Here is a 13099-nt window from a genome sequence, read left to right on the forward strand (position 1 = left end):
TGAAACTTGAGAGAAAGGAAGGCTGACTATATGTTTGTCTATCCGGCTCTTGTGAACTGTTAAAGTTGTTAACTTTAAAAGTATTATTTGATGTTTAAACGCAGAATTTTGTAAAATTTTTCTTAAATAAGACAAAATACTGTATTCAATGCCAAAAGTTTCAAAACAGTATTACCAGCTTTCCTGGCATTTTTGGTTTTAAGTTTACCGATTGGAACAATCTCAGACATAAATCTACATTATTTTTGTGATGTTAAAGTTTACAAGTTTTGGTTGCAAAAAAGCACTTCTTGAGATCCCTACATCAATAGTTAAGAAGAAATATGCATTCAATGATGTTGAATTTACACCGTATCAGATTTACAAATATATGGCTAAATCGAATTCAAATTGTGTAAATTACAATTCGAGAAAAACAGATGGTATAATGAATTTCTATTTACTGCACCACATTTATTGTTAAATTTAGCATTTTTTATTTTAGTTTTGGAGCTCATTTATTTACTTCATTTTCGAATTAAGCAGGTTCTTACATTTTCAATAACATTTGTATATAAAATTATTAAGTTTCAATTAATACTAAGCAATTCACTTTCTTTTAATTAACTTGGAACTTTCAAACCCTTTTGAACAGCAGGGATTTCTTTAATTGCATCATACCATTTTCCTAATAATGGCCAATCATGAATATCAATATTTAAATTTACCAAACGATTGGCCCAACCGAATAATGCAAAATCAGCTATAGTCAATCTATCTCCAACAAGAAATTTTGAGTCATTTTCTTTGTTTCTACTTAAAATATCTTCATAAACTCCATATATTCTTTTTGTATCAGTTAAATAACGATTGATAGCATAAGGATGTTTTTCTTTTGCATAAATAACAAAATGATTAGCTTGACCTTGAATTGGACCATTTTCAGAAACTTGGAAAATTAAATATTCCAAGGTTTTATAATAATTTTTTGTACCAAATGGATAACTAAATTTATGTTCTTTATCATAAGTATCAACAAGGTATTGCAATATAGCTCCTGTTTGACTTAAAATTAATGGAGGACCATCTTTGAAATTTGGATCTTCAATTGTTGGAATACGACCATTTGGGTTTAATTTTTCAAACCAATCTGATTTACTTTCATTTTTAGTTATATCAACTACGACTGTATCATATTTTAAACCGAGAACTTCTAATATAATACTGGCTTTATGTCCGTTTGGAGTTCCAAAAGTATATAATTTAATCGGTAATGACATATTTGATTGTGGATAGATTCAATTGATGATCAAAAAAGTCTAAAATAACAAGGAAATAGGACAATTGAGTTCAATTAAATATATCTCCATTTCAAACTAATATAAAACTGTGGTTATACTAAATTTGTAAGCAATTTTATTAATTTGATTACTAATATTTTTCCTAGTTATTTTTATTACTTACAAGTCTAAGAATATTTAAGAAGAATATTTTTTAACGCAAGAGTTTTTATGCTTTAGGGAGTTGCAAAACAACGTGTCGTAATAAAAAACAAGTTTATTTACTTGTGTTTACATTTCAGTTGTGTTGATTTTGGTAATAAGATCATGTATTAATACTCTATAGGCTGTATGAGAATTATTGTGAAGCTCGTAAATGAGCTAAGCTGGCAACATGAACTAGTTGAAAACCATTTTATACTTATTCCTTTTTACCTTATAAATAATTAAGAGTATCAATATGAACTTGTTTAAAGTATTTTTTTTTTTTTGATATTTATCGGGACTTTCTTCAAGCTTTGACATACTACTTGGAGTTGTCTAACGTTCAACACGGATTAGACTCATTACTCAAGCGATTTAGATTGAACAAACAAACTTTACCATCAATTATCATAGGTAGAAAGACAAAAAAAAATCTTACTAGTGAATTTCAAATTAATTGAATCTAGAGGATGATAAACTTTTGCACTCTCTAGTTAACAGTAAAATTGGCCCAATAGCGTTAAGTAAATCAATTTAGAATAAGGGTAGATAGAATTAATTTATTTCTGTTTAATCATAAATATGCATTACTTGAAAATTGATAATTCTGAATATTGACTCTACTCTATCCCTCTGCTTCAGCATAAGCAAAACATCTTTCAACACTAACAGCATTATTTCCCCACCAATGAGGCATTGGAATCAGTTTACCAGAAGCGAAAATTATAAATATTAATAAAACTGCTAAATTATAACCAGTATCAATAGCAGCAGCCAATAAATAATTATATTTCTTCCAAGTTTGGTGTTTATAACGATACATATAAAACATTGTAATAGTACCTCCAATAAACTGCGATAAATAACCTGTTGATATATTACCATAAAAATTAGCCATTGTTGAAAAAAATACAGTTGTGTTCCATAATCTAAATTTTAAAAATGATTTGGGGAAAAATTTATGTAAAGTAAAAAGTAAAACTGGTGCTAGAGCCCCAACTAAGAATCCATATGGTAATACTGGGTATAATTTAAACATTCTAGCTGGTCCTAAAACAACATATTGTATGGCAGTTGTTTGATATGAAGAAATTGATTGACCAGTCCAAATATTCGAAGGATCTTTCAATGTTCCATTCAAGTACTCTTTCTTTGATGAAACCACCCATTTAAAGGCAGCCCAATTGACTGGTACTCCCAATAACTCACCGAAGAGCTGTGATATGAACACTGCTTTTGGTGGTAATTGCATATAATGACCAATTTTTTGATCATTTAAAATATATTGACATCTGTAAAATAAATCACCAGCTATAGCACCATAAACAGTAGCACCAGCAGGATGTCTTTTACTTTGAGTTTGAATCATATACCCATAGATCAATTCATTGAAAGTACCAATTGGTAATTGAAAATTTGTAAGTGCATAAAGCCAACATAATGGAGTAACAATAACAATACCAAATGCTAAAGCCACAAAAAGACACCACCAAGGCATAAATAAACTATTAGTAGCAAATATCACTAATAAAGTTATAAAACAAGTACCAAATAAAATTGCAAACCAATATAATGGAACATCTTTATAAACAGATTGTCTTTTATTCAATCTGTCATTATATTGTTGAAACAATGAGCCTTTACTTTTGAAAGAAGCTTTTATTTTTCTGAATGAAGTCAGTAAACTTTTATAACCAAATAAAACTACCCAAACAAAACCTGAAACATAAGCAGCAAAATCAAAAAACATATTCCAACATCTTTGAGCACCCATTCTTACGGGTCCTAATTGTTCATATTTAGTTTCATTTAATTGAAAATCATGAGTCAATATGCTGGTGTATGGATATTTTGTACCATTTGACAAAAATAAACTATTTGACATTAATCCAGCTTTGAAACTAGATAAATTACCAAATTTTACTGAAGGTATTAAAATCCAAGCAGCAAGAACATAAGCAATAAACTGAATAACTTGAATAAAATAAGGATTAATCATAATAGAACTTGTAACATTTGCCCAATCACCAGTTAAAGAAAGTATTCCTGCACCACCAAGACCACTACCTAAGAAAGTTGCCTTGTATGATCTACTTCCACATAAACAAATTATTGAAACTGAAGTCAACAATGGCATTATATATTCTGGTAAAAAATGATAAATAGTAACACCAATGATAACCCAAAAGAAAATTTTCATTAACTTATTACCATTCCCAGTATCATCATCTGCTTTTTTCTGAGTATTAAACAAATTAACTTGCATCAAAGCTGAAGGAAAAGTATATTGAGGATCATAAATTAAAAAATTTCTTGCAATACCAGCATAACTATAACCTAAAAATACAATTGACCACATAAAAAATAATGCAACTGCAGGATTAATAGTTTGATTATAATAAATTTCAGCAAGACTTAGTGAGTTTAGCCCAAGAGAGCCAGTAGCTCCAGAAGAAGCAGTTAAAACTATCATTGCTGTATGTTTTATAGTATGAGGTTTACCATCATTAATCAAAATTTTGTATTTCCCAAAGCCAATCGACTTATCTCGAGGAAGTATTTTACTTAACCATTTACCGACGTAATGCGATGCAATTTGTACAAAAAATATCGAGTAAGCAGCTGAAGTAGTACGATATGAATTCATTGTATCTATGAAAGCTCCAGGAACAATGAATATTATACTTAGTAGTATATATTTGAATGTGAATATATCTTTTAATGAGATTGGATCATCTTCTAAAGTCACCACATCTAAAACCACTCTGGGTATATCTTTTAAATCTTCTTCTGAACTTTGGCTATCTACCGTTGAAACATCAGAATTTAAATAATCAGAATCTTTTTGGGATGTTTCCACCTCCAAGACTTTTGTTGGTTCTTGATCTTTAATATCAGAATCTTTTTGGGATGTTTCCAACTCCAAATCTTTTGCTGGTTCCTGATCTTTTGACATTTTTGGTTTTGAAAAACCTGTCAAATATTATTTATTGAAGATCTGATGAACATTATATACTTTGATTAGTTATGCACGGCGTCATCTTTAAAACATATCTTTAAGATCCATACTTATCTAAATTGCCTATTAAATTAATCATCGATATTTCACGTGTAACAATAGATCTCAATTTTGTGATTTTTCAAAAGGATCTTTGGTATAGATTTTGGACTAATTTTGCATCGCAAAAAGAAATTAAAAAAATATGTCAAAAATTTGCGAGGAAACGGAATTTTAAATTTTACCACAATAGTGGCTTGATCATCTCGGTAACTTCAAACAAATTTGATTTAAGACAGAGTCCAATATAATTTACGATTAATTAGAAAACAGCCGCTATGGTTTAACTGCAACATCATTACAAAATAGATTCATTCGGTAAATATACAAAACAAAACTGCTAGAATAAGATGAAAATATTGTGTGCAAAGATCACCTATAATTAGCGCTTACTCAATTAATTTAAATAATGACAATGCATAAAAAAGAAATAATGTAACGGACTTTTGATCTAATAAAACTTTATAAATTAATACTATTTCTATATACTAAAATTAAACCATCTTGGTAAAATATAAACTAATGCTACACCAAAATATCCAAAACCTAAACCTACAAGTTTTTCCAATATGGAATGAAAATAAACATTCGTCATTAATAACATAAACCACCAAAGCCCAATAAGTCCAATTGTTGAAATCTCTATTACAAGTTGTACAATATCTAATGGATTTTTTAATTGTTTATTTTTCAATAATTTTAATTCATGTACCAAATAATTCCAAGTGATATAATTTTCAATTTCCAAATATAAATAAATTGAAGAATGAATCATTAAAAACACATGTCCAGAAGGATCATGACCTCCTGACCAATTTCCTTTTAATTTTCTACAATGATATGAAGAAACTGATGAACTTTTCCACACCAAGGTTTCTAAATCTTGAATAAATGTATGTGGTTGATTCACACTAGTATCCAATTGACATACACCACCGGTATAAACAAATATTTTATCCATTATTGGTAATCCAAAACACCATTGTGTAAAAAGTATCCACCAAAAAGTTACAACTAAATATTTAATAACTCCTAAAGCTAAAGTTTTTGGTTTGTTGTTAGATTTAGGTATTATAACAAATGTATAAAATAATATAATAATTAAAGTAGTCCATCCCCAACCTTTTTTAACAAAAAATTGATTTATAAAATTCCCCTTTTGATTATAATAATTATAAATTTCTTCAATTGGTGAGCCAAAATGAATTAATCTACTTATAAAGAAATTTAGTAAAAATGAACTAATAAATATAACTTCAGCTAGTGAAATTCTATAAAATGTCTTTAGTTTTGCATTTAAATTTTGTAGTATCATATGATGTTCATCATATATTGTTGGTTCCATTCTTAGTGGTGTAATTGCCACGCAATATTAATAAAATCTTTTGGTCTATTTAAATAAAATTTTACGCGCGCTGAATTTGGAAAACGATCAAACAGATAACGTCCGCTATAATAAAAAACCTTTTTGAAAATTAACGCGCGCGAAATAAGAGATATATTACTACAAATTTTATTCTATCATTAATCTATCATTAAATTATACATCTACTTTACTTGCAGCAAATTTTATAATTGGACCCAAACATTTATTATTTGGGAAAATTGATCCAGTTAAAGGAACAACATTACAACCAATAGCAACTTTAGCTTCTTCAGTAGTTGGACCAAAATCAATAAATGAAACATTTTCTTTCATACCAATTTTAATAACTTCTTGCATCATTACAAAGTAAGCTTTATATTTTTTACTTATTTCATGATTTAAACCTTGAATATCTGAAGTCATTGTTTCACCTAACCTAAAAATAACACACGAAGCAATTATTTCATCACCAACTTTTAAAAATAATAATGATCTATAGTGTTGGTCATTCAGGTAATTACCCAAATTATAAATAAATTCCCAATCAGGTTTTAATAGTTGTGATGATTGTCCATTTGATTGTCTTGAATTTGCAATATGATCATTCATTATAATAACTTCTTGACAATTTTCAAAATTAAAAGTATTTGTTTCATCGACAACACCAGAAGCTTGTTTAAAAGCATTTTCTTGATTTCTATATTTTATAGCTTTAAAAAAATCAGTACTTGTTTGATTATGATATGGTCTTAAATCAATTATATGACTATTTGGTAAATTAATTTTAATCCAACCTGAATAATCAACACCTGCTTCAAAAGTTGCATCTTTATAAGTTGGATCTAATAATACAGTGCATTTTTCATTTGTTTTATTCCATTCCGATATGGCATATAATACACTTGCACTTCTTGCAATAGGTTTTTTAGTACTTGAACAATAAAAAGTTGATCTTCTAAATGGCCAATGGAAACCTAATAATCCAAATTTTATACAAAGCAAGGGAAGTTTTGAATTTTTACCAAACATTTTATGAAGTTGTTTACCTATCCAACCAGGAATTCTTTCACTTAAATCAAATTCTTCAACTATAGTCAATAAAACCAAAGCTTGAGTATTTGTTAATTCTTGATAAAATTCTTCAGTATTATCTTCAAGTAATTGTATTTCCATTGCATGTTTAGCTTGTTTACCCTTTTTTGCCAATTTTTTTAGCTGGTTTTTACTTAATGGTTTAAATTCATCTTCTAAACTTTGAATTGAAACATCACCATCAATTAATGTAGGAGCGTTTAAAAATAATAATGATTCTTGATCCAAATCTTCAAATGCTCTATTCATTTTTTCCTTTTGATTTTGATGATTTATTGTATAAGCAGTATTATTAGTTTTAGTAACTTCCAAGGTTTCCTTTTGTTGTGGTGGTGGTTTCTCAACTTTGTTAAAAACTCTTAAAACTTTACATTTCATACCTGGTAAATCAGCATGAATATAATTTTCCATTAATGAAATAACATTTTCACCTGATATTCCAGCATTATATTTTTTATTTAAATCTATTAGTCTAGCCCAACCTTGTTTTTGATGATCACTTAATTTATGTAAATCATATTCTTCAACTTCATAATGATTTGTTAAAGTTCTTAATCTAAAAAATCTCGTACAAAAAAATTCCAATATTAGAATTCCTACTGAACAACCATATAAAATTGGTAAACTTATTGGAATTTCATTTAATCCTTCTAATGGTTGATAATCAAATTTAACACTTGATAAAGCAGTACATGCAATAAATAATAACCCTAAAAAGCAAAGTAATAAATCATAAGCAAAAATTAATCTTCCAATTATTTCATTTAATCTATTTCTATCATTTACTAATAAAGTAATGGAACATCCCATTATACTTAGTCCAATCATAAATGAACTACTTAGTATGAATAAATTATGTATTCTTTTTGCTGTACCATCATAAGAAAGATTAATTATATCAATATTAATCTGTATAATACTTATACTAATCAAAATTTGAATAAAATTACAACTTGCAAATAATAAATAAACTGATGAAATATTTGTTGACCACCATATACTTAATAAAGCACAATTAAATAATAATCCAATTAAACAGATAATTAAATAACTAATTCTTTGAGATGTATTTAAATTTATTACTTTAACTTCATTAAGATCTAAATCTAAAGGATTTGAAGCTTTACCAGATGATAATTTAACAACATTTAAAATACACATTATTAATAAAAATAACCATACAAGTTTTTTCAAAACTTTATCAATAAACCAATATAAATTTAATTTCCATTTTGAATTTATTTGAACTTTGTTATGTAAAAATTTTTGATAAATTATAATTAAAAATATAAATAAATCTGAAAATATACAACAAATTGGTATAAAATTTACATATTTATAATGTTTTGATAATTTTGTATATAATATTGCATCAGCCAAATTAAATGCAAATGAATACAATACTATTGCTAATGGATTATATAGCCATTTTATATTTGGTTTAGGGAAATCAAATTTTTTTATAGCAATGATTGGTTTCTCTTCATCCATTTATGTATATATAAATTTATGAATAAGTGGTGTAAATGATTTTATTGGAGATTTATATTTGATTGAAAATATTTGAAATCTAAGATCTGTTTCAAATTGTAAAAAATATTTCTTATAATTACTAATAATAGATTTATTTATTTATAAAAAAGAATATTTTATGACGTTTTATGAATTGATTTGTTAGATTATGTTTAATTATAATTATTAAATGATTGATATTGAATTGTTTTAAGGAAAGTTTTTAATATCATATAATAATAGATATTGTTTCTATGAAGTTAAACCTATAATTTGAAAAAAAAATTGGTTAAAAGAAATTACTATATATATTTTAAATAATTATATATATATTATTAATAAAAATAAAAGATGATTTATAAATAAAAATATAAAAATATAAAAATAAAATGTTTAATGTATAAAATGTATAATTCATTAAATTTATATTTATATTATTAAATCTAAAACAACCGCTTAATAATAATCTTTTTTATTTTTTTTTATTTTTTTTATTTTTAGAAATATTTATATTAATTCATTTAATAATTAATAATAATGTTTTGAATTTAATTTTAGAAACATTACTTTTTCCAGATTTATTTTTAGATTTTTTAATACATTAATACTCCAGATGAATATTAGTATAGTAGCTTTTTATTGAAATTCCATTAGTTAAGGATAAATTTAAATTTTAAATTATTTCTATCATTGTAAAAATAATACTGAATTTGAAAAAGAAATGAGAAATTGTTACAAAAAAATTAAAAAGTTTTACCGGAAATCAGTAATTTTTTATTTTATTTTTTAGTGGTGAAATTAATTAAAAATGTGCACATTTATTATACAAATTTGGTGAATAGTATAAAGATAAATGATTTGTTTTTCATCGTGTTTTACACTAAAATAAATAATGATTTTGACAAGTCTTACTTGGATCTGTGATTTCAAGAAATATTGATTTCGATTTATGTTTTGTTACTATCAGTGATTTTGTTTCAAAAATACCCTGAAAGAAGTTGCTCTCAAAGATAATCAAATTAATTTTAGACGTTTTTTAAAAATTGTAATAAATATCCCCATAATAATCCCAATTCACTACAAGTTTAATAACTTACAATTTTACTCTGACAACCAATTAGCCAGCATTTATAAAAAAAACTTAAGTAAAAAGTTAGTCATTTATTAGGTTTGTAAATTAGATCATTATTTTACGTGATTAGTATTAATTATAGTTTTTATACTTGCAAAATGAAGTATAAGAATATAAAAAATTCGGCTTATTTGAATTAAATATACATAATGTATCTATACCTTGTAATTTGGATGTATCATACTGGCCAATAAAAATATCTAATACTATACAATACTTAATAAAATTTGAAGTTTTGTATAAAAAAGAAAATTCTATTAATAGATCGGATCTAAAATTAAAAAATCCCGCATAATTACTAAAAAGTAAAATAATTACACAAAAAAAAATTAGTTTTAAATTTTTGAAAACTAGACTAAAATAAAATCAAATGACTCAGAAGATTAGGAGACATTTACTTTTTATTTTAATATAGAACAAACATTAATTCATTATGTTATTAAGCTCAGGTTGATTAGAAGAGTACAATAGTAACAAATACATACAAATCGTATTTCATAGTCAAATGTTATAGATGCTTGGCAAAAGAATTTCTAAATTTATTATTTAACATTTTGACATATTTAGGGGAAATCTACAAAAAAAAAAAAAAAAAGAATAAATATAATATTTATAGGGGTAAAATGAACACTATTGAAAAAAAGAGATTTCTAATTTTAAATTAAAAACAGTTCTTTTACATATGTTTTTACATTCAATGAATGTTTTCAAAATTAATCCAGAAAATAAATATTAATACACTATTTCTCATAATTAGTATCAATAATTGATCTTTATACATATTAAAGGTATTTGCTTATTATTCCTATATATAAAATTTTATTTTAAAGCCACTTTTTCGAGGAGGTATAAAGGAGAAAATTTTTATCTTGATATTTCCCTTAGATTATTAAAAATACCATTTATATGAGGAAAATTACGACTTTGACTTACTTGATGAATGGGCTGAATTATTTAGTTGTCTCAAATGATAGATCTTACTCCCTAAAATTTAAACTGACCTCTTATAATCTAAAAATAGAAATAAGAATTAAACTTTTTAATCTCGTAGATCCAATATTGAAAAGCGTATTTCAAATAATTTTTATTATGAAAACAATTAAACTTTAAAATTTTTATCTCCACCTTCTGTACTTTCAACAATTCATGCATAGACTATGTTATCGTGAGCTAGTTGCAAAATTATTTAATCTTCAATAGGTCAGCCTCGTGCATCGTTCTATTATAATTTTGATTAAGCAACAGGCGGTAATATGTTGTATTACTAAATTTAATTTTTTAATCTCGATTATAATTGTTTTTTTTTCTGAAACACGTTTAGTTTAGAAAATCAGGGGACAAGGCAAACACAGGCTTAAATATCTTACAGTTATCTATTGTTATACTTGTTTTTATTGATTTATTTAATTATAGGGGCTATGTTGAATACATAATTGTTTTAATCACTTCCTAATTTAGAGTTTATTTCTATAATCTTTCAAATAACACCCCAAAAATTTCATTTTTCAACAGGCAAAAGTTGTTTAATCTAATTTTTTTACTTTATCAAATGAAAAAAAATAAAGAATTAAGAAACTTAATTATTTTGTTTAACGCCTGAATTTAAAAGGAAATTTTGTATTTGAGGAAAGATCTATAAGTATATTTTAAATTTAGATAGGTAGATGAAAAAATCAATAAATACTCAATATATTTCCATTTATAGATTTAAAAACTGCAGATTTTGTGCTCAAGGTAAATTTTCAAAGACATACATTTTAGAAATAATTTAGTTCCTGATTGGTCTCCAATCATTTATTATTTAGACTCCATAGTTCTTTCATGAAGCTTAAGTGGTATATGTCAAACATTATCAATGCCAAGAGACGTTGAAAGATCCTTAAAAAAACAATAAATTGAATTTTGTTTTTGTATCAGTAAACTAAAGTTTTGTGTTTTAACATCTTGTGAGATTTAAAATACGAGAAATACGCAAATACGTCAAAAATATTTCTTGGCATCTTTGAAACACTTAATACCTATTTATTTATGCGGCTGCTTTGATTGATAAGTGAATAAGTAGGTTTTGTTTCATCACTTCTCTTTGTATTGAAAGACAACGTAAAAATAGGTTATTTTATTCAAGTTTCGGATATGGCAAAATAAAGCAGACATTAGACTACTTGCTAATCTATAAGGAATTTGATGAATTTGAGAGCAAAGATATGGTGAAACTCTCCATAACCATCAAAAGTAATCAAAACTGTCTTTAAGTAAATTTGACTTAGTTTCAGAGAAACATAGACCGCCAAGCTCTGAATAGAGGTAAAAGTTTTCTTCTACCGCATTTTTGTTGCAAATTTACACCATTTAACTGCTCTAATCATAAAATTTAAGACGTTTTAAACAAATTCTGGTTGTCTGATGACGAATAATCACATAAAAACAACTTCTCCAAAAACTGTTCTTGCGAATATGGATTACCTAAGTTAAATAAACTGCAGTAACTAGGATTATTCCAATATTAATCAAACACATTGGCTGCCTAAAACGCGCGCGCGTACTTTTGAATCTCTTATTCTTTTTCTCATCAACTATAGAAAACAACCTAATTACTTAAGCTTAACATATTACTCAATCATTAGTCAATTTCAGCACAATTAAATTATGACGGATGTAAATCAATCACCTACTACCACAACAGAGGATCAAGAGAAAAAACAACAAGAAGAAGAATATAACAATTTGATAAATTCACTACCTACAAGATGGGAAATTGAATTAGAATTCATACAATCATTATGTAATATACCTTACTTAAGTTATTTAGCCCAAAACAATTATTTAAAAGATGAAAATTTTATAAACTATCTCAAATACCTACAATATTGGAAAAATCCAGAATATTCTCGATTTTTAGTATACCCTAATTGTTTACATATTTTAAATTTATTACAACTGGAAGAATTTAGACTGGCAATTGTAAATCCTGATGTCATGAATGTATTAATGAATGATATGGTTAAAAGATGGCAAAATGATGATAAGAATGGGAATGATGTAATAGAAAGTAAATAAGTCATGATATATGTTAATGAATGAAATGATATAATATGATTGAACAAATCGTAAACTGGATCTCACTCTTGAGCAAAGAGAACTCCGTATTTTTATGACACTTTATCGGTGAATTAAAGCTAATGACCATGTAAACAAAGTTTGGTTGGAATTGCAAATAAAATTAGCTCGAAGTGCGATCCATTACTTTGAACAAAGTAATTTACCTCTGTTGATACCTCTTTTCTTCAATTAATTTTGAGCATTTAGATAGTTTGATTCTGACATCACGATCATTTGTGTTAGGGCTAAACGTATAATGTCCTCGATCCCACGAAATTGTTAAAAAGAGGTGAAATGTGAGAGATATATCTACAAGCGACGTATCACGAATACAGTATACAATTAATCATTTATTAAAGAGAAGCTTTAGCGTACCT

General features: G+C 26.0%; 5 protein-coding genes across 5 annotated transcripts; 1 reads left to right on the forward strand and 4 right to left on the reverse strand. All coding sequences in view use genetic code 12, as the record gives it.

Annotated features, from left to right (window-relative positions):
- Window positions 1–602: 602 nt before the first annotated feature.
- Window positions 603–1259, reverse strand: KGF54_005359 (glutathione S-transferase family protein; the record flags this gene model as incomplete). The annotated part of the gene is made up of 1 exon (XM_051766149.1): window positions 603–1259. The coding sequence occupies one exon, from the start codon at window positions 1257–1259 to the stop codon at window positions 603–605; it is 657 nt and encodes a 218-aa protein (XP_051617567.1).
- Window positions 1260–2088: 829 nt separating this feature from the next.
- Window positions 2089–4419, reverse strand: OPT7 (Opt7p; the record flags this gene model as incomplete). The annotated part of the gene is made up of 1 exon (XM_051766150.1): window positions 2089–4419. The coding sequence occupies one exon, from the start codon at window positions 4417–4419 to the stop codon at window positions 2089–2091; it is 2331 nt and encodes a 776-aa protein (XP_051617568.1).
- Window positions 4420–5002: 583 nt separating this feature from the next.
- On the reverse strand, window positions 5003–5866 carry KGF54_005361 (uncharacterized protein; the record flags this gene model as incomplete). The annotated part of the gene is made up of 1 exon (XM_051766151.1): window positions 5003–5866. The coding sequence occupies one exon, from the start codon at window positions 5864–5866 to the stop codon at window positions 5003–5005; it is 864 nt and encodes a 287-aa protein (XP_051617569.1).
- A 195-nt stretch (window positions 5867–6061) lies between these two features.
- Window positions 6062–8470, reverse strand: KGF54_005362 (uncharacterized protein; the record flags this gene model as incomplete). The annotated part of the gene is made up of 1 exon (XM_051766152.1): window positions 6062–8470. One exon carries the CDS (start codon window positions 8468–8470, stop codon window positions 6062–6064), a length of 2409 nt encoding a protein of 802 aa, XP_051617570.1.
- A 3799-nt stretch (window positions 8471–12269) lies between these two features.
- Window positions 12270–12680, forward strand: SOH1 (Soh1p; the record flags this gene model as incomplete). Its single annotated transcript, XM_051766153.1, has 1 exon — window positions 12270–12680. One exon carries the CDS (start codon window positions 12270–12272, stop codon window positions 12678–12680), a length of 411 nt encoding a protein of 136 aa, XP_051617571.1.
- Between the last annotated feature and the right edge of the window lie 419 nt (window positions 12681–13099).

Source organism: Candida jiufengensis, assembly GCF_024610255.1.
Source record: "Candida jiufengensis strain CBS 10846 chromosome Unknown scaffold12, whole genome shotgun sequence".
Lineage (NCBI taxonomy): Eukaryota > Fungi > Ascomycota > Pichiomycetes > Serinales > Debaryomycetaceae > Lodderomyces > Lodderomyces jiufengensis.